The 22,138-nt window shown below is 50.5% G+C and overlaps 1 protein-coding gene across 2 annotated transcripts in view; it reads left to right on the top strand.

The window, feature by feature from the left end:
• LOC146036386 (connector enhancer of kinase suppressor of ras 2-like) overlaps positions 1–22,138 on the top strand; it is a 410,449-nt gene that overhangs the window by 230,550 nt on the left and 157,761 nt on the right. For both annotated transcript variants that reach the window (XM_083160369.1, XM_083160368.1), the window contains exon 5: positions 4,967–5,008. In XM_083160369.1, the coding sequence (XP_083016495.1) occupies positions 4,967–5,008 (42 nt within the window). The remainder of the gene's footprint in view (positions 1–4,966; positions 5,009–22,138) is intronic.

Raw genomic sequence — 22,138 nt, 5'->3', positions numbered from 1 at the left:
AAGCACAGGGTGACAGGGGGAGGCAGGTGAAGACAGAGTGTGGCAGATAGAAGCACAGGGTGACAAGGGGAGGCAGGTGGAGGCACAGTGTGACGGGGAAAGACAGAGTATGGCATATAGAAGCACAGAGTGACAGGGGGAGGCAGGTGGAGGCAGAGTGTAGCAGATAGAAGCACAGGGTGACAGGGGGAGGCACAGTGTGACGGGGAAAGACAGAGTATGGCATATAGAAGCACAGGGTGACAAGGGGAGGCAGGTGGAGGCACAGTGTGACAGGGAAAGACAGAGTATGGCCTATAGAAGTACAGGGTGACAGGGGGAGGCAGGTGAAGGCACAGTGTGACGGGGAAAGACAGAGTATGGCATATAGAAGCACAGGTTGACAAGGGGAGGCAGGTGAAGGCACAGTGTGACGGGGAAAGACAGAGTATGGCATATAGAAGCACAGGTTGACAAGGGGAGGCAGGTGGAGGCACAGTGTGACGGGGAAAGACAGAGTATGGCATATAGAAGCACAGGGTGACAGGGGGAGGCAGGTGGAGGCACAGTGTGACGGGGAAAGACAGAGTATGGCCTATAGAAGCATAGGGTGACAGGGGGAGGCAGGTGGAGGCACAGTGTGACGGGGAAAGACAGAGTATGGCCTATAGAAGCACAGGGTGACATGGGGAGGCAGGTGGAGGCACAGTGTGACGGGGAAAGACAGAGTATGGCCTATAGAAGCACAGGGTGACAGGGGGAGGCAGGTGGAGGCACAGTGTGACGGGGAAAGACAGAGTATGGCATATAGAAGCACAGGGTGACAAGGGGAGACAGGTGGAGGCACAGTGTGACGGGGAAAGACAAAGTATGGCCTATAGAAGCACAGGGTGACAGGGGGAGGCAGGTGGAGGCACAGTGTGACGGGGAAAGACAGAGTATGGCATATAGAAGCACAGGGTGACAAGGGGAGGCAGGTGGAGGCAGTGTGACGGGGAAAGACAGAGTATGGCATATAGAAGCCCATGGTGACAAGGGGAGGCAGGTGGAGGCACAGTGTGACGGGGAAAGACAGAGTATGGACCACCTGTGATCAGTGTGTAATGCTGCATGCCCGTAGCTAGTGGTGTGTAAGCACTGCCCGTGGTGTAAGACTAAGGAGGGCACCTGTACTGTCCGATGTGCCAAGCATTATTGCTACGCTAACTTTGCTTCCATTACAGAGGAGGATACTGCATTAATGATGTGCAAACATACATGACCACATGCACAATGAAGGCCTGCCATGCAGTGCCACTCCCTGGTGCTCACCCAGGTCTAATCTCTGATGTAGCATGGCACCTTACTAAAGAAACATGGAGAAAACGATTGGCCTGCAGATAAATGTCAGTAAGAGATTTGTGACAAACACCTTGCAGCGGGCGGTTTGCCACCTGCCTCCGGTACACGCACTGCGCCATTACCCTGCCTGGGAAATAATCATTAACTATCCTGATTGTGGGCAAACAATGAAAGCACAAAAGCAATTTCGCCAATGTTGCTTTCCCTTGTAAAAGTCACAGGTGAGGAGGTTAAACATTCACATTTACGATTCTACATGGCTTTTATAATAGCCGAGCCCGAGGCACGAGGCATTTATCAATGTCTGCTCCTGAGAGTGTGGTTCGGGGGTTTAGGTGGGTTACAGGATCTACATGGAAAACAAAAAGTGTCATTTGTCGGACTAACAGTGACGTCTGCTCAATGTCAAAATCAGAGTACTCTCATATAACGGATCGGTATGATGTTCAGGTGCGGGCAGGTGGCACCTTACTACCAGTGCCAGACCTCGCTGTAATGTGGGGTCTCTAGTGAATGTTAGGGGCGTATGGTGGCCAGGCGGCCTCTGTTAGGGTTAATGATAATATAGCTTTGTCCCAAAATCCACAACTTTATTGGGACATTTGGATATTAAATGTATTTTTGGATTTATACTTTATAAGAGTGGTTAGCAAACATGGTCCCTAAGGAATCCCAAAAGACCAGCTCTACGGACACAGGTGAATTAAGTCACCTGTGCCTAAGCATGGATATTCTTAACACCTGGATTGCCCGCCAGCCTTGAGAATTTGGAAAGCGCAGTTATATATTGTAGAGGTGATGAAGACATTAAAGATTCAGGTCTTCCAAGATCCCCTAGATATGTTCACGTGTTACATGTATGTAAGCCTGGATTGTCAGCACGCAAATGGTTACAGTGACCAAACTGAACACAAACCGCCAAAGCTAAGGATAGTATTCCATTCTACACCCAGTACTGCATTTCCCTTAGACCAGGGATTCCCCAATTATTTTGAATCACGGCACCCAAGAGCATCAAAATATATTCAAAGCGCCCCTAGGCCAAATGCTTCTTATCGAGAAATTCAGAGAAAAAAATATTAAATGAAGTGCATTGTGTTTATATGTCACAGTTATCTGCTGAGGGACTGGAATTGCTTCTGTTTGTGCACATATATTATGATTGGCAGCCACCAGCACTGGTTTTGCCTGGTACATTGACCATAAATAATATGAATTGATCTTGGTCCACCAACCCAAGGTACCCCTGCAAGTGTCCTGATGCACCCCAGGGAGCCTAGGCACACAGTTTTGGAACCACTGCCTTAGACAAACACCTATATATCTGTTCTGTTACTATAGTAATAATGAGGGTAATATCTGCTGTAATCGCTGTTATACTGGGGTGTGGATCAGTTTAAAGGCAATGGGCCTAATTCAAGCCTGATCACTGGAATGCTAATGCTAACGGAATCCCAGTGATCAGATGTGCGCCGCCCCGCCAGAGTGAGATCCCGCCACATGTCAGCCTGCCATTTGCGAAAAGTAGCTGGATCAGCGAATAGCTGCAAATACACTCACAGCCGCTCATCTTGGACTGATTCCCCAGTGTGTGCAGGACTTACTAATCCGCTGTGATAGAATCAGGCTGATGGGGGGCGGAGCTGACATCACATGACTTCCCCTCACACACCTGGCCACTCCTGCATTATCCCTAACACTCCCAGATAACAGCCGCTCACCATGTAATGATTCCCAGTGTGTGCAGTGTGTGCGTAGCCCAGGACTTACTCAGCGGCTGTGATAGAATCAGGCTGATCGGGGGCGGAGCTGATGTCACATGACTTCCCGTCACACACCTGGCCACACCTGCATATTACCTGACACTCCCAGATAACAGCCGCTCACCATGTACTGATTCCCCAATGTGTGCAGTCTGTGCGTAGCCCAGGACTTACTCAGCGGCTGTGATAGAATCAGGCTGATCGGGGGTGGAGCTGACGTCACATGACTTCCCCTCACACACCTGGCCACGCCTGCATTATCCCTGGCACTCCCAGATAACAGCCGCTCACCATGTAATGATTCCCCAGTGTGTGCAGTCTGTGTGTAGCCCAGGACTTACTCAGCGGCTGTGATAGAATCAGGCTGATCGGGGGTGGAGCTGACGTCACATGACTTCCCCTCACACACCTGGCTACGCCTGCGTATTACCTGACACTCCCAGATAACAGCCGCTTACCATGTAATGATTCCCCAGTGTGTGCAGTGTGTGCAGCCCAGGACTTACTCAGCGGCTGTGATAGAATCAGGATGATCAGGGGCGGAGCTGACATCACATGACTTCCCCTCACACACCTGGCCACGCCTGCGTATTCCCTGACACTCCCAGATAACAGCCGCTCACCATGTAATGATTCCCCAGTGTGTGCAGTCTGTGCGTAGCCCAGGACTTACACAGCGGCTGTGATAGAATCAGGCTGATCGGGGGCGGAGCTGACATAACATGACTTCCCCTCACACACCTGGCCACGCCTGCATTATCCCTGGCACTTCCAGATAACAGCCCCTCACCATGTAATGATTCTCCAGTGTGTGCAGTGTGTGCATAGCCCAGGACTTACTCAGCGGCTGTGATAGAATCAGGCTGATCGGGGGCGGAGCTGATGTCACATGACTTCCCCTCACACACCTGGCCACGCCTACATAATACCTGACACTCCCAGATAACAGCCGCTCACCATGTAATGATTCCCCAGTGTGTGAAATCTGTGTGTAGCCCAGGACTTACACAGCGGCTGTGATAGAATCAGGCTGATCGGGGCGGAGCTGACATCACATGACTTCCCCTCACACACCTGGCCACATCTGCATATTCCCTGACACTCCCAGATAACAGCCGCTCACCATGTAATGATTCCCCAGTGTGTGCAGTGTGTGTGTAGCCCAGGACTTACTCAGCGGCTGTGATAGAATCAGGCTGATCGGGGGCGGAGCTGACATCACATGACTTCCCCTCATACACCTGGCCACACCTGCGTATTACCTGACACTCCCAGATAACAGCCGCTCACCATGTAATGATTCCCCAGTGTGTGCAGTGTGTGTGTAGCCCAGGACTTACTCAGCGGCTGTGATAGAATCAGGCTGATCGGGGTGGAGCTGACATCACATGACTTCCCCTCATACACCTGGCCACACCTGCATATTCCCTGACACTCCCAGATAACAGCCGCTCACCATGTAATGATTCCCCAGTGTGTGCAGTGTGTGCGTAGCCCAGGACTTACTCAGCGGCTGTGATAGAATCAGGCTGATCGGGGTGGAGCTGACATCACATGACTTCCCCTCATACACCTGGCCACACCTGCATATTCCCTGACACTCCCAGATAACAGCCGGCTCGCTATGCAGTGACTTACCCTGAATCAAGTCCCACGTCTGGGTCTTAGGCCACTGACTTGACTCAATTGATAACAATATGAAATAATAGATTAGAAAGTGAACATACAATCGAAAAGGTCAGTGCTAATTCATTATGCTAATTAGGTTTTAAACATTGTACTGACACATTTATCCTGTAAAATAAGAAAGAATCAGAGAATGTGCTGATGCCGAATAGAAGCTGATTATATTATAACGAGTCTTTTTCTTCTTCTTTCCCCAGGATTGCACCGTCTACGAAACAGAAAATAAAATTCTTCATGTGGTAAGGACTGTTGTATACTCCCGGTGTAATCTCTGTCTCTCCTCACATTCATGTTGTGCTTCCTTATCTCAGCAAATCAGATACATGTGTGATTTTTGTATTGGCTTCATTTGGAAAGGTGAACGGATGTTTCCCCATCGTGGGCCATAATATGTATACACTAGGTGATTCATCGCGCCCTACGGGCGCTCTTCAAACCGGCGTAAGGGATTGCGTCCCCTTAATTTGTGAACGTTTGTATTGTGAGAAATATGGTTAGAATTGTATGAAAGATGCCTGTATTGCAACTTTTGCGGGTGGTGGAGGTCGCCGGGGGGGGGTCGTGGGGGGGGGGGGTGCTGGCAGAGGGGTTCTAGAACACTGGTCTTTTCCCTGGGGGGGGGTGCTGGCAGAGGGGGTGGCGGGGGGGGGTGCGGGCAGACCTGCCGCTCACCTGGTCTGCTGTGGAGTAATGGTGGATGGTGTGCGTGTACTGTAGCCCTGGCTGGGCGGGGGGAGGTGATGTCAAGGGAGTGGGGTGTGTAGAACACTGGTCTTTTCCTTAGGGGGGCGGGTTTGTGTATCCCGCCGGGCGGGAACGTTATAAACATAGAACACTGGTCTTTTCCCTAGGGGGGGTGGGGTTGTGTATCCCGCTGGGCGGGAACGTTATATACACAGGGGATGAGTGACAGATCTGGCTAAATATATGAGATATATATATGAAAGAGGCAAAGTGTACAATGGAAAGTATGTTTGGTAGGTGATGTTAATGGTGGGAACATCGGAATTGCAAAGGTGGGGGGGGCGGTCCAGACTACCCAGGCGTGTCCAGATAGGCCGTGGTGGCTGCGGGATGTCACAGGCTGCTGCTGTGACCCAAAAATGGCAGACCACCAATTGCACCAGACAGGAAGCTACCGGTAACATGTGAGTGGATAACTTTATAGCAAAGCGCTCACCTATTAGCATATTTTGCAAACGCGGGTCCGGCATGTGCTGCTGTCCCCCACATACTAGCACCGGGTGTTGCAGTATTGTGAGTACTCGCAAAACGACAACTCCTCCTGAATCAGGCCCACAACCGGGTGGTGATGAGGATCTGGGTGGGAGAGGCTTATTCATGGTCCTAAGAGACTGACATTATATCATTTCTGCTACTGATTGTAATCACACCCCAGGATCAGCATATTGCTTATGTCCGGACCCTTTAAACCTCCTAAGCTGGGATATAAATATGGTCCGTGACCCAACACCATTGACCCATCATCGCTGCTGGGATCAGGGAACACTGAACAAATTCCTCTGTGTAGTTGTATGAGTTGCTTTCATGTACTATAAGCGGTACTTGTGTAGTTTCACGGTGCCGCCGCACGGACACTCTGTCTCTGAAACTTGGCAGCCTGCCAGAGGCTCTGTTTAACTGTGCGGGTGCCGCTCTAGCTCTGTCTGACTGTGCACGTGCCGCTCTAGCTGTAAGCTACGTATTGACAGCTACGTTAACAGCGTAGTGTCGGGCAGCAGCAGCAGCGCGCTGCCCAGGCGCTGACAGGTCACTGTGGGACTTGTAGTTCCACAGTGAAATAGGCAGCGCCTGGGCAGCGCTGACAACGGGGGCATGTTAAAGTGGACACCCTGGGCACAACGCTGACGTGCCGGGGCTTCTAAACTGCACACCCCGGCACACCGCTGTCAAAGGTGGTGTCCCCCATGTAGATGCTAAATTCAGACTCAAAACTGTCTGAATCCAGACTGCCTGCAAGCCGCTAAGAAGGGGGAGTCTGGATCTAGACGCTAAAGCCTCTGTATTAACACTCCCTGCAAGCTGCTAAGAAGGAGGGGGGTGCCTGGATTTAGACGCAAAACCGTCTGAATCCAGGCGCCCCCCTGCTAGCCGCTAAGAAGCAGGGGTTTCTGGATTTAGACGCTTAAGCGTCTGAATCTAGGCTCCCTGCAAGCCGCTAAGGTGGTGGGGCATCTAAATTCAGACGCTAAAGCATCTAAATTTAGCTGGGTCTAGGGGTACACTATTAAAACCTGCCCACAGTGCCACTAGTCGACGCAACAGCTGTCGACCTTGTAAATCCCACTATCCACGCCAACCCGAAGCGTGGCGAGGGGCGGCGGTACGCGTCCTACGACCTTTTCATACCCCCACTATCCACATCGGCGTGGAGTTGAGAATAGAAAGTGTGGCGAGCGCAGCGAGCCACCGAGCCCGAAGCGTGGCGAGCGCAGCGTGCCCCGCGAGGGTATGCGGATACCTTCACAGTTATACGCGTCCCCTTGCGGGCTTCACAGGTGACCACATCCCCTCGCGGGGCTCGCTACGCTCGCCACGCTTCGGGCTCGGTGGCTCGCTACGCTCGCCACACTTTCTATTCTCAACTCCACGCCAATGTGGATAGTGGGGGTATGAAATGGTCATTGGACGCGTACCACCTCCCCTCGCGGCTCTCGCTGCGTTCGCCACGCTTTGGGTGGGCGTGGATAGTGGTGCTGTTTCAGGAACACATTCACACCTGCACACTCACACACCTGAGATAGTAATTGACGACATTTTCGGCAACTGTTAACTTTTTTTTTAGTTGAAATTTAACTTGAAGAGAACTTGAGGATATAAATGATTCAAAGAACATGTAGGTAATCAGCATAAAGAACAGTCCAATATTAATTAAAAAGTCATGATTGGTCGGTAGAACAGGAAGGAGCTTGTGCGTCATCGTCACCGCCAGCACTTGCAGAGGAGTCGGCCGGCTTGGCGCTCTCATCATCCTTCTCGACCAGTGGGAGCAGGGTCAGAGCATGCAGGATGCGTAGGAAGGGGTCCTGGGCGCCTAAACTCTGCCTCCACATAAACTCCTGGAGGTAGGAGTCCAGGTGATGGCGCGCGGTCCCCCTTTGGCGCTTATTGCGCCACTTGCAGCTGCCCCACAGGCGCTCTATGGTCTGGTTGTGCACCCCAGTGTCCGGGTCAACGAAATTGTACTTATGATTGACCTTGCCATGCAGGTAACCGGCCTGCTCGAGCTGCTGGGTGTTGTAGGCCCTCCAACAGTCCGTGTAGACGGTGGTGCCGGGCTCAACATGGGCCTCAATGGCAGCCATCAGGGTGGCTGCATCCCGCCGCTCCACGAAGCACTGCCCAGTCTCCCTGGATATGCCCCCAAACACCCACTGCTGGGGCAGGAGCCGTCCCACGTTGCTCTTCCTCTTTACATAGAGGCTCTCGTCGACCTCGACGATATGACCCGGGCCTCCGATTCGCCACTGAGGGTGCGCCAGCAGGTCCACCGTGCAGGCCTCCTTCATCAGATTATTATACTGCACGGCTGTTTTCTGTGAGATGTTCAGCTGCCGATCACAGAACTTAATGCTGGTCAGCTCTTCTGCCCAGCAATACAGGAAGCGGATCAGGGTCACAAAGCTGAGGTGAGACCCCCGAAACCACTGCGCGGACCTCACGCTCACCTTCTTGCGGCAGCTGCGAATGTGGCAGCGCCACATGCGCTCTTTCACACTGAGCCTCATGGGGTGGCCATTGGGGCAGGTCTGGGTCTGCGGCAGGAACTGGCGGGCCTGCAGGAAAGCCACCGCCTCCGACTGAACAGCGTCAGATGCTCCATCGCCATAGTCAGGTTCGCCACTGCCATCATGCACCTCCGTCTCTCACACAGGGCTACTACTGACTGACTGACTGACTACGCTAACTGCGTAGCGCTCTGACTGACTACGTAACGCTGTCCGCGTGGTACTAAGCACAGACTGTGCACGCGAAGTGCTGGGAGTGTGAATTTAGACGCTAAAAGCGTCTAAAAGCGCCTAAAATGTTAGCGTCTACATTGGGGACACCCCCTTTGGTAGCGGTGTGCCGGGGTGTGCGGTTTAGAAGCCCCGTTTGTGTCCTGTTGACACGGTACATTTCATTACATTACAGCTAGAGTGGCACGCGCAGCGCTACGTTACAATACATTACATTATAGCTAGAGCGGCATGCGAGCCTCTGGCAGGCTGCCAAGTTTCAGAGACAGACTGTACGCGCGGCGGCGCCGTGAAACTACACAAGTACCCATAAGCCAGCATGGGGCTTATTACCACATAATGTACAATACTGCACAAAGGTTCAAGTGTGGGAAAAATGCTTCAAAGTAACAAAATTTGCAAAAATAGGTGCGGAATAGTTTGTTTATATCAATGAACAAAATGCAAAGTGAATGAACAGAAGAGAGATATAAATCTCATCAATAGTTTTGGTGAACGGCCTTTGTCTTCAAAACAGCATCATTTCTTCTAGGTACAATATGACACGGTTATGGAGTTTGCAGGATTATAGTCAGGTGTACGATTAACCTATCCTACCAAACAGGTGATAATGATCATCATTTTCATATGTAGGTTGAAACACAGTCATGATCTGAAACAGAAACAGCTGTGTAGGGGGCTTAAACTAAGTGAGAAACAGCTAAACTACAATGGTGAGGTTGTGGAAGACTGTTTAATATAACAGGGCATACACCATGGCAAGACTGAACACAGCAACAAGATACAAGGTATTTATACTGCATCAGCAAGGTCTCTCCCTCTCAAACCATACTGGGGTTTCAAGATCTTTTGAAAAAACACGAAGAAATGAGCAACGTTGAAGGCTGTAGACACAGTGGTTGGCCAAGGAAACTTGAAAACACTTTACATTTACTTCACTACAAAATTGGAAGATGTCCAGCAGTGCCATCAGCTCATAACTGTCAGAATCCAGAGATAACCAGGTTTACACCCATCTACTATTGGAGAAGTCTGGCCAGAAGTGGTCTTCATGGAAGAATTTTGGCCAAAAAGCCATACCTTCCACATGGCAACAAGGCCAAGCAATTCAACTATGCACAAGAACATAGAAACTGGGTGTCAGGTGCTCTGGACTGAGGGGTCACAATGTGAGATATATGGCTGTAATAGAAGGGCTGGAGAGCGGCACAATAATGAGGGTCTGCAGGCAGTTTCGGGCTGTATTTCAGAAAATGGAGTTTGGGATTTGGTCAGGATTATCGATGTCCTCAAAACTCATAAATTCAGACAGGTACTTCACCATCATGTAATACCAACAAATTTATTCTGCAGAAGGACAACCACAAAACATACAGCCAAGAACTACCTGTAATGTAAAGAAGAACAAGGAGTCCTGATGATATGGCCACACAGAGCCATGATTTCAACATCATCGATTCTACCAAGGATTCCATGAAGAGACAGAAGGATGTAGGCAGGCTACAGATGCAGCCGTTCTTATCCAGCCCGCCGGCTCATCAGGCCGATACGTCTCGGCGTGCCGTTTTCCGTGATGGGGATGCGCGTGTTCCCCATTCTTGGCAAATGGGCTGAGACAGGATGCAGGCGGGCTGCATAAGTGCGACGCCATCTGTACATCCACAGAAGACCTGTGAACAGTTCTATGAGATGTTTAGAACATTCTCCTGCTGTGTTCCTTCACAAACTGTGTGCAAGTCCCTGGAGGAACTGATGCTGGTGTAAAGGCAGAGGGTGGTCACACCAAATACTGAGGGGTTTACATTTCATTTTGTTAATTGATAACAAATGAACTATCAGCATTCTTACTTCTCCCAGCTACGCCAAGAATCCCGCTCACAACCACATTACACTCGTGGATCTGTCTTGCGACACAACAGTTAATGAGAAATAGTTTCCTGAATAGGTATTTTTCCCCTGTCATTTGTCGTGCGGCGTATTTCCATAAACACACCCAGCGCGCTCATTGTGCATATAAACAAACATTACTTGTCGGAAGGGAAATTCTACTTTCAAGCTGTGCTTTTCTTCTCGTCCTCTATTACAGTCGCCACTTCATCTCTGCTGGGAAAGTACTTCAGCGCCTGCATATATATTACTGGGCGCGTGTGCAATGCTACCTCTTACACCAGCCTAGTGCGTTACTCCCCTTACACTCTCCACTGACAATGTCATCAATACCTTGTACAGAGAAATGCCTGACATCCCCCCCCCCTCGCTGTAGGGGGGACGTGCTGCCAGCTAGGCCCTAATTCCCGTCATCTCGCTGTGTGTACTAGAGGATGTGTCTCCTTTACTAGGCCACAGCCTTTTGCGTTACTGTATCTACTTTCTGTCACTCTATAGATTTTGTTGTCACAGACAGAAGGTCAATACTGTACTACTCGTGTAACAGCAGGCCCCGTGCTATTGGACATTTCTCATCCTCCTGTAAGCATGTCGCCCGCTCACGCCAATGCCACAACGTCACCCCTCGTCACCAGCTCCCGAACCACTAATTGCTGTACAGTGACCTTTACCTAACCTATAAATGATAATGATACTGTATAATACAGCAAAGTGATCAGTGTGCCAGCTAAGGCCTGTCTGAATGACGGCTTAGTCCCTATCTGCTCCTACAACCGATTTGTGTCTTCACAGTTCCTCTGTCCATAATAGGGATAGCAATGATGAATACTTTTGCCATCGATGGGGGAGAACCACATGGTTTCCATCCATTGATGCACAGCTTTTGTTTTTTGTTTTTTTTCAAACCGCCAATCAGAACGCCCCCCACATTCTAATTGGCCCGCAGGACAGTCAGTAAAAGAAAAGGGATGACCATCGATAGGTAAATCTATGGATGGTCATTCATCACATAGTTTATTAATATCGATGACCGGTTGAAGTATCACCATAGATGGCAACCATCGATGGCGACTGCACCGATAGCCATTCCTAATCCATATCCAGCAAGTTCGAAAGGGGTCATTTCGCTTTCTGGCGGTGGCGGTACGCGTCCTCCGACCTTTTCATACCCCCACTATCCACGTCGGCGTGGAGTTGATTTTATATAGTGTGGCGAGTGCAGCGAGCCACCGAGCCCGAAGCGTGGCGTTACATGTGAAGTAATATGCGTCCCCTCTTTCCAAGGCTCAGTACATCCGCCCACAGTCATTTATAGAGGTGTAGAGTACCAGTGATACACCACTATTTGTTTTTGCTTTGGATGTTCTCCTGATGCCCGTTCTGCACTGAGAGCTGGTCCCGCCGCACAGAGATCCGTGATGGTCACCGCTGTGCAGCTTTCCAGTTCTTTTGAAACCATCACTTGTCACCGATTGCATAGTTGGCAACCATGGATGGCAACTTGCTACAGTATATCAGCATCGATGGTGATCACATTATTGGCCATCCGTTATGGAAACTCAGGTTTGGTGACAGAATTATTTTATTATTATTTTTGTTGCTTTTTACTTTTTAGAGGCAATATTGATGACGAAGGGCATAAAGGATTTACATTTTTCAGTGGTTTTTTTTTTGTTCATCTGAATATTTTGTAAGTCCCTATCACAACCACTGCGCCTAGTATAAAAGTACTTACTAATGGCACCATTATTTTCTCGGAGGCACAGCACCCCCCCCCCCCCCCCCCCCCCCCCCTGGCCACCATTTCTCCAGCCACCCCATTGTTAAGGTCACCCAGATCATTTCCACAAGCTTTTACATTGTGTAACACCCCTAATATCCGGCATTATCGCCCCACTGATAATCCGCAGCCATAAAACCACAGGAGAGCCGAGCGCCTCTTGGTTCCAATCACAGAGTGTTTATTTATATGGTTAATAAAATGTATTTCCTTCTCCGTTGGTGGAATCTGTGATGAAATACAGAATATGTGTAATTACATTTCTGCTCATTAAATAGATCTGTAATAATCGTCTGTAGACATTATACTGTATGCCGCACATTTACTCCATTAGCTATCGTTATGAATGGGGACGCTTTATCATATCAGTGTTACACTATTATATGTGACAGACACAATCTAACAAACAAACACATATCTATGTCCCCACCCTTTCCTGTGCACCTGTACATATGTATACCTGACCCCACCCATTTCCTGTGCACCTGTATATGTGTATATCTGTCCCCACCCATTTCCTGTACGCCTGTATATATGTATACCTGTCCCCACCCCTTTCCTGTGCACCTGTATATGTGTATTCCTGTTCCCACCCCTTTCCTGTGTACCTATATATGTGTATATCTGTCCCCACCCATTTCCTGTGCACCTGTATATGTGTATTCCTGTTCCACCCCTTTTATTTACATCTATCTATTCTATTCATGTCCTCACACCTTTCCTGTGCACCTGCATATGTGTTTACCTGCCCCTCCCCTTTCCTGTACATCTATATATGTGTATACATGTCCCCTCCCCCTTTCCTGTACACCTGTATATGTTTATTCCTGTCCCCTCCCCTTTCCTGTACACCACGGGTGTCAAACACAAGGCCCGCGGGCCAGATCCGGCCTGCCATACCTCGTCATGTGGCCCGCGCGAGGAGATAGCACGAAGGGCAGTGTGTCCCAGCTCCTGCCTAGGCCACCTCCTCTCACCCACCCCATCGCGGCCGCCTTACCTGTTCCTCCACTGTCGGCGGCCATGTTCCTGTAGGCACATATGTATGCGGCTACAGAAACATGGCCGCCGGCCTCCACGGCTACGTGGAGGAGGGCCCGGCCGCCTGTTCCCTCTGATGCCCGGCAGTGACAGACACTGGGTGGGGACGTCATGACGATGACGCCGCCCGCCCATGCGTCTGTAGAGAAGTAGGAGCAGGCAGGGAAGCTGGATCGGGAGTCAGGGACAATGTGGTCGCAGCAAGCAGTGAAGAAAAGCTGGAAGCCGCAGCAGCTGCAGGACAGACGGACAAACAGTAAGTGAGGATGAGGATCACACTCACAATAAAAAAGATATATATCTGCTGTTTCCTGAGGTGTCCCCGTGTATAATAATAATAATGCCATGACACCACAGGCTGCTCCTCCTGTATAATCATTTATGTGTCATGGCATTACTTTTATTATATTATACAGGGGGAGCAGTCTGTGGTGTCATGGCATTATTATTATACAGGGGGAGCAGCCTGTGGTGTCATGGCATTCATTTTATATTATACAGGGGGAGCAGCCTGTGGTGTCATGGCATTATAATTATACAGGGGGACCTACAGATACAACCGGCCCTTTGAGGGTGACCAAACTGCTGATGCGGCCCCCGTTGAATTTGAGTTTGACACCCCTGCTTTACACCTACTATATATATATATGTGTATACCTGTCCCCACCCCATTCCTGTACATCTATATATGTTTATACCTGTCCCCTCCCCCTTTCCTGTACACCTATATATGTGTATTCCTGTCCCCTCCCCTTTCCTGTACTCCTACTATATATATGTGGATATATGTCCCCACCCATTTCCTGTGCACCTGTATATGTGTTTTCCTGTCCCCTCCCTTTTCCTGTACATCTATATATGTGTATACCTGTCCCCTCCCCCTTTCCTGTACACCTATATATGTGTATACCTGTCCCCTCCCCTTTCCTGTACTCCTACTATATATATGTGGCTATATGTCCCCACCCATTTCCTGTGCACCTGTATATGTGTTTTCCTGTCCCCTCCCCCTTTCCTGTACACCTATATATGTGTATTCCTGTCCCCTCCCCTTTCCTGTACTCCTACTATATATATGTGGATATATGTCCCCACCCATTTCCTGTGCACCTGTATATGTGTTTTCCTGTCCCCTCCCTTTTCCTGTACATCTATATATGTGTATACCTGTCCCCTCCCCCTTTCCTGTACACCTGTATATGTGTATACCTGTCCCCTTACCCTTTCCTGTACACCTGTATATGTGTATACCTGTCCCCTCCCATTTTCTGTACACCTGTATATGTGTATATCTGTCCCCTCCCCTTTCCTGTACATCTATATATGTGTATATCTGTCCCCTTTCCTGTGCACCTGTATATGTGTATACCTGTCCCCTCCCATTTTCTGTACACCTGTATATGTGTATATCTGTCCCCTCCCCTTTCCTGTACACCTGTATATGTGTATACCTGTCCCCTCCCATTTTCTGTACACCTGTATATGTGTATATCTGTCCCCTCCCCTTTCCTGTACACCTGTATATGTGTATATCTGTCCCCTCCCCTTTCCTGTACACCTTTATATGTGTATACCTGTCCCCTCCCATTTTCTGTACACCTGTATATGTGTATATCTGTCCCCTCCCCTTTCCTGTACACCTGTATATGTGTATACCTGTCCCCTCCCCTTTCCTTTACACCTGTATATGTGTATACCTGTCCCCTCCCATTTTCTGTACACCTGTATATGTGTATATCTGTCCCCTCCCCTTTCCTGTACATCTATAAATGTGTATATCTGTCCCCTTTCCTGTGCACCTGTATATGTGTATACCTGTCCCCTCCCATTTTCTGTACACCTGTATATGTGTATATCTGTCCCCTCCCCTTTCCTGTACACCTACTATATATATGTGGATATATGTCCCCACCCATTTCCTGTGCACCTGTATATGTGTTTTCCTGTCCCCACCCCATTCCTGTACATCTATATATGTTTATACCTGTCCCCTCCCCCTTTCCTGTACACCTATATATGTGTATTCCTGTCCCCTCCCCTTTCCTGTACTCCTACTATATATATGTGGATATATGTCCCCACCCATTTCCTGTGCACCTGTATATGTGTTTTCCTGTCCCCACCCCATTCCTGTACATCTATATATGTTTATACCTGTCCCCTCCCCCTTTCCTGTACACCTATATATGTGTATTCCTGTCCCCTCCCCTTTCCTGTACTCCTACTATATATATGTGGATATATGTCCCCACCCATTTCCTGTGCACCTGTATATGTGTTTTCCTGTCCCCTCCCTTTTGCTGTACATCTATATATGTGTATACCTGTCCCCTCCCCCTTTCCTGTACACCTATATATGTGTATTCCTGTCCCCTCCCATTTCCTGTACACCTGTATATGTGTATATCTGTCCCCACCCTTTTCCTGTACACCTGTATATGTGTATACCGGTCTCCACCCCTTTCCTGTGCACCTGTATATGTGTATACCTGTCCCCTCCCATTTCCTGTACACCTGTATATGTGTATATCTGTCCCCTCCCCTTTCCTGTACAGCTGTATATGTGTATATCTGTCCCCTCCCCTTTCCTGTACACCTGTATATGTGTATACCTGTCCCCTCCCATTTTCTGTACACCTGTATATGTCTATATATCTGTCCCCTCCCCTTTCCTGTACATCTATATATGTGTATATCTGTCCCCTTTCCTGTGCACCTGTATATGTGTATACCTGTCCCCTCCCATTTTCTGTACACCTGTATATGTGTATATCTGTCCCCTCCCCTTTCCTGTACACCTGTATATGTGTATACCTGTCCCCTCCCCTTTCCTGTACACCTTTATATGTGTATACCTGTCCCCTCCCATTTTCTGTACACCTGTATATGTGTATATCTGTCCCCTCCCCTTTCCTGTACACCTGTATATGTGTATACCTGTCCCCTCCCCTTTCCTGTACACCTGTATATGTGTATACCTGTCCCCTCCCATTTTCTGTACACCTGTATATGTGTATATCTGTCCCCTCCCCTTTCCTGTACACCTGTATATGTGTATACCTGTCCCCTCCCCTTTCCTGTACATCTATATATGTGTCTATCTGTCCCCTTTCCTGTGCACCTGTATATGTGTATACCTGTCCCCTCCCATTTTCTGTACACCTGTATATGTGTATATCTGTCCCCTCCCCTTTCCTGTACACCTGTATATGTGTATACCTGTCCCCTCCCCTTTCCTGTACACCTGTATATGTGTATACCTGTCCCCTCCCATTTTCTGTACACCTGTATATGTGTATATCTGTCCCCTCCCCTTTCCTGTACACCTGTATATGTGTCTATCTGTCCCCTTTCCTGTGCACCTGTATATGTGTATACCTGTCCCCTCCCATTTTCTGTACACCTGTATATGTGTATATCTGTCCCCTCCCCTTTCCTGTACACCTGTATATGTGTCTATCTGTCCCCTTTCCTGTGCACCTGTATATGTGTATATCTGTCCCCTCCCCTTTCCTGTACACCTGTATATGTGTCTATCTGTCCCCTTTCCTGTGCACCTGTATATGTGTATACCTGTCCCCTCCCTCAGGACCCCCACACAGTGCACGTTTTCCAGGTCACCAGCAGATGCCCTCTGTATCACCCACTGTCACAGGTGACCTGGAAAACATGAACTGTTTGGGGATCCTGAGCACCGAGGTTTAGAACCACTGTGCTAGATAAATGCTAAGTACAATGTAACTGGTTGCCGTGGACAACAACTCCGGTACTTCTGTATTATCTATTATCACGGCGCTTGTTACATAGTTAGCGTAGCGTCCCTGTCAGAATCAGCGTCGTGTTCCCACCCGTTCGCGACTAGCCGGAGCTTACGTAGATAGCGAGGTCAGTCAGCGTCCCTGTCAGTATCAGCGTCGTGTTCCCGCCCGTTCGCGACTAGCCGAAGCTTACGTAGATAGCGAGGGCAGTCAGGCGTCCCTGTCAGTATTAGCATCGTATTCCCACCCGTTCGCGACTAGCCGGAGCTTACGTAGATAGCGAGGTCAGTCAGCGTCCCTGTCAGTATCAGCGTCGTGTTCCCACCCGTTCGCGACTAGCCGGAGCTTACGTAGATAGCGAGGTCAGTCAGCGTCCCTGTCAGTATCAGCGTCATGTTCCCGCCCGTTCGCGACTAGCCGGAGCTTACGTAGCTAGCGAGGTCAGTCAGCGTCCCTGTCAGTATCAGCGTCGTGTTCCCACCCGTTCGCGACTAGCCGGAGCTTACGTAGCTAGCGAGGTCAGTCAGCGTCCCTGTCAGTATCAGCGTCGTGTTCCTGCCTGTTTGCGACTAGCCGGAGCTTACGTAGCTAGCGAGGTCAGTCAGCGTCCCTGTCAGTATCAGCGTCGTGTTCCTGCCCGTTCGCGACTAGCCAGAGCTTACGTAGCTAGCGAGGTCAGTCAGGCATCCCTGTCAGTATCAGCGTCGTGTTCCCACCCGTTCGCGACTAGCCGGAGCTTACGTAGATAGCGAGGTCAGTCAGCGTCCCTGTCAGTATCAGCGTCGTGTTCCCACCCGTTCGCGACTAGCCAGAGCTTACGTAGCTAGCGAGGTCAGTCAGCGTCCCTGTCAGTATCAGCGTTGTGTTCCCACCCGTTCGCGACTAGCCGGAGCTTACGTAGATAGCGAGGTCAGTCAGCGTCCCTGTCAGTATCAGCGTCGTGTTCCCACCCGTTCGCGACTAGCAGGAGCTTACGTAGATAGCTAGGTCAGTCAGCATCCCTGTCAGTATCAGCGTCGTGTTCCCACCCGTTCGCGACTAGCCGGAGCTTACGTAGATAGCGAGGTCAGTCAGGCGTCCCTGTCAGTATCAGCGTCGTGTTCCCGCCCGTTCGCGACTAGCCGGAGCTTACGTAGCTAGCGAGGTCAGTCAGCGTCCCTGTCAGTATCAGCGTCGTGTTCCCACCCGTTCGCGACTAGCCGGAGCTTACGTAGCTAGCGAGGTCAGTCAGGCATCCCTGTCAGTATCAGCGTCGTGTTCCCACCCGTTCGCGACTAGCCGGAGCTTACGTAGCTAGCGAGGTCAGTCAGGCATCCCTGTCAGTATCAGCGTCGTGTTCCCACCCGTTCTCGGCTAGCCGGAGCTTACGTAGATAGCGAGGTCAGTCAGCGTCCCTGTCAGTATCAGCGTCGTGTTCCCACCCGTTCTCGGCTAGCCAGAGCTTACGTAGATAGCGAGGTCAGTCAGCGTCCCTGTCAGTATCAGCGTCGTGTTCCCACCCGTTCGCGACTAGCAGGAGCTTACGTAGATAGCTAGGTCAGTCAGCATCCCTGTCAGTATCAGCGTCGTGTTCCCACCCGTTCGCGTCTAGCCGGAGCTTACGTAGATAGCGAGGTCAGTCAGGCGTCCCTGTCAGTATCAGCGTCGTGTTCCCGCCCGTTCGCGACTAGCCGGAGCTTACGTAGCTAGCGAGGTCAGTCAGCGTCCCTGTCAGTATCAGCGTCGTGTTCCCACCCGTTCGCGACTAGCCGGAGCTTACGTAGCTAGCGAGGTCAGTCAGGCATCCCTGTCAGTATCAGCGTCGTGTTCCCACCCGTTCTCGGCTAGCCGGAGCTTACGTAGCTAGCGAGGTCAGTCAGGCATCCCTGTCAGTATCAGCGTCGTGTTCCCACCCGTTCTCGGCTAGCCGGAGCTTACGTAGATAGCGAGGTCAGTCAGGCGTCCCTGTCAGTATCAGCGTCGTGTTCCCGCCCGTTCGCGACTAGCCGGAGCTTACGTAGCTAGCGAGGTCAGTCAGCGTCCCTGTCAGTATCAGCGTCGTGTTCCCACCCGTTCGCGACTAGCCGGAGCTTACGTAGCTAGCGAGGTCAGTCAGCGTCCCTGTCAGTATCAGCGTCGTGTTCCCACCCGTTCTCGGCTAGCCGGAGCTTACGTAGATAGCGAGGTCAGTCAGCGTCCCTGTCAGTATCAGCGTCGTGTTCCCACCCGTTCGCGACTAGCCGGAGCTTACGTAGCTAGCGAGGTCAGTCAGCGTCCCTGTCAGTATAAGCGTCGTGTTCCCACCCGTTCTCGGCTAGCCGGAGCTTACGTAGCTAGCGAGGTCAGTCAGGCATCCCTGTCAGTATCAGCGTCGTGTTCCCACCCGTTCTCGGCTAGCCGGAGCTTACGTAGATAGCGAGGTCAGTCAGCGTCCCTGTCAGTATCAGCGTCATGTTCCCACCCGTTCGCGACTAGCCGGAGCTTACGTAGATAGCGAGGTCAGTCAGGCGTCCCTGTCAGTATCAGCGTCGTGTTCCCACCCGTTCTCGGCTAGCCGGAGCTTACGTAGATAGCGAGGTCAGTCAGCGTCCCTGTCATTATCAGCGTCATGTTCCTGCCCGTTCGCGACTAGCCGGAGCTTACGTAGATAGCGAGGTCAGTCAGGCGTCCCTGTCAGTATCAGCGTCGTGTTCCCGCCCGTTCGCGGCCAGCTTGACATGACAGGAGTGAATGTGTTCCTGAAACACCCCCACTCTCCACCTCACCCCGAAGTGTTGCGAGCGTAGTGAGCCTTGCTAGTGGACGCGGTGCGCATCCTCCCAACTTTTTCATGCTCCCACTATCCACGTCGGCGTGGAATTGATATTATAAAGTGTGGCGAGGAGACGCGGAATACACGTCAGGTAATCCGCGGGCACTCACCACGCTTCGTGCTCGGTGGCTCGCTGTGCTTGCCACACTTTGTAAAGTCAACTCCACGCCGATGTGGATAGTGGGGGTATGAAAAGGTTGGGGGGACATGTACCGTGTCCCCTTGCGGGGCTAGCTACTCTCACCACGCTTCGGGCTGGCGTGGATAGTGGGGGTTTGAAATGGAGGAATTTTCCAGTATGTAACAGGGAACACTGGCAAATGCCTCCTTTATTGTGCAGAAGACGCATGCGCTACCGAACCCCTAACCCTGTCCATCTCCCTGGAGCAGACACAGTCGTACCCTGCCGCAATAATTACTGGGGCGCAGGCGCGTCTGAGATGCTCATGCGTATCTGACAGATGGAGCACCTCCCCGCCGGCACCCACATGGTCTCCTCTCCGCCGGCGTCCACATGATCCCCTCTCCGCTAGCGTCCGCCAGCGCGGGGGATCTGGCGGTTACCGGCACTGTGTGAGAGGCGCTCACTAGGCTTGGCATGGATGCCGGGGACAGAGCAGCAGCTACGCTGCCTGACGGGGACACTACGCTGACTACACAGGGCTGCCGCGGAGTCACTATGCTGACAACATAGCTTTGCCTGACGCCGTGACAATACACAAATACCCAACTCCAACTCTTTTGAAAACCTTGCACTTGAGTAAATATACCGCTATCTATCATAGAATAATGTGCTGGATTATTGATAGCTAAAGCTGATTGGTTGGTATGGGCCACTCCTCCTTTTGTCCTCTCTATGCCTGATAACTCCCTGTATGTCGTTACTCCCTCCCATTGGGATACTCCCCCCCCCGCCCCCTACGCTGGCGAGTTGATGCTGTTACTACAGTATGTTGCAGTTTGTACATAAGTCCCTTGGTTGTCTGTGCCGCTCCCAGTGTCACCGTTCAGTAGGGCTTCATTATAAACTGATTAGTTTTGCTTCACTTACACATTGTGGAAACTAATTATTGAGTGCAGTAATTTCAAAGTAAATTGCAGCCTCGCTGCTGATGTGCAGGAACGTTACAGGAAAACATATCAGCATATATCAGCCGAACATAGCAGCGTCATCGCACAAGGTGCCGAGCATGGGAGGGGGGGGGGGGGGGGAGAGCTGTTCATGGGCTGTTCATGGGCTGTACCTGTGACAGCAGGGACAATCGCCTGTGACCCCCAGCAATGCTTTCTGCAATAACCTGCCTGTGCACTGACTACTATGTGTCAGCAGACTCCTACTGCCGATGGGCATGTATATAGATACATAGAATGTGACGACAGATAAGGAAAACTTGGGGACTATGTAAAAACCAGACCCGGACAAGACCCCAGACCCCGGGGGTGTCCCATCCGCAGGGACTAGCTGTCAACTTTCAGCCTGGGGGCAACACAAGCAAGTGGCCCATCATCATCGTCCTTGTTTCACCACCTTACTCTCTCCTCTCTAGGATGCAGCAAGGATTAATTAATCCCCCCCACACACACACACACACACACACACACACACACACACACACACACACACATACACCAGAAATGGGGACAGTGCGCGCCGAAGGCGCGTTGCAAAATTTACACTGTAATGCCCATTACACATAATGCCACACACCACAATGCCATTTAAATATAATGCCACAAACCGTAATGTCCATTACACATAATGCCAACACCATAATGCCCATTACACATAATGCCACACTGTAATGGCCATTACACATAATGCCAACACCGTAATTCCCATTAAACATTTGCTAACACCATAATGCCATCACCGTAATGCCCATTAAACATAATAATGCCTATTACATATTATACCATATAACTGCTGCTTACCTACATGCTCATTGTCAGAGGAATATTGCTCGCTGCCAGTGGTTACATGCTTCTTGCCAGGGATTTCATTCTTGTTGCCATGATATATTTTTTGCCTGGGGAGACCCAGGGTACATGCTTGTCGCCAAGGGGTTCCATTTAAATAGCGTGCCAGCGCTACCCGAATCTGCACTTCCTGGTAGCGCTGGCCCCGCTGTTCT

Source organism: Crinia signifera, chromosome 9 (genome assembly GCF_055691185.1).
Source record: "Crinia signifera chromosome 9, ASM5569118v1, whole genome shotgun sequence".
Taxonomy (NCBI): domain Eukaryota; kingdom Metazoa; phylum Chordata; class Amphibia; order Anura; family Myobatrachidae; genus Crinia; species Crinia signifera.
This window is presented reverse-complemented; position numbering and strand designations above follow the sequence as displayed.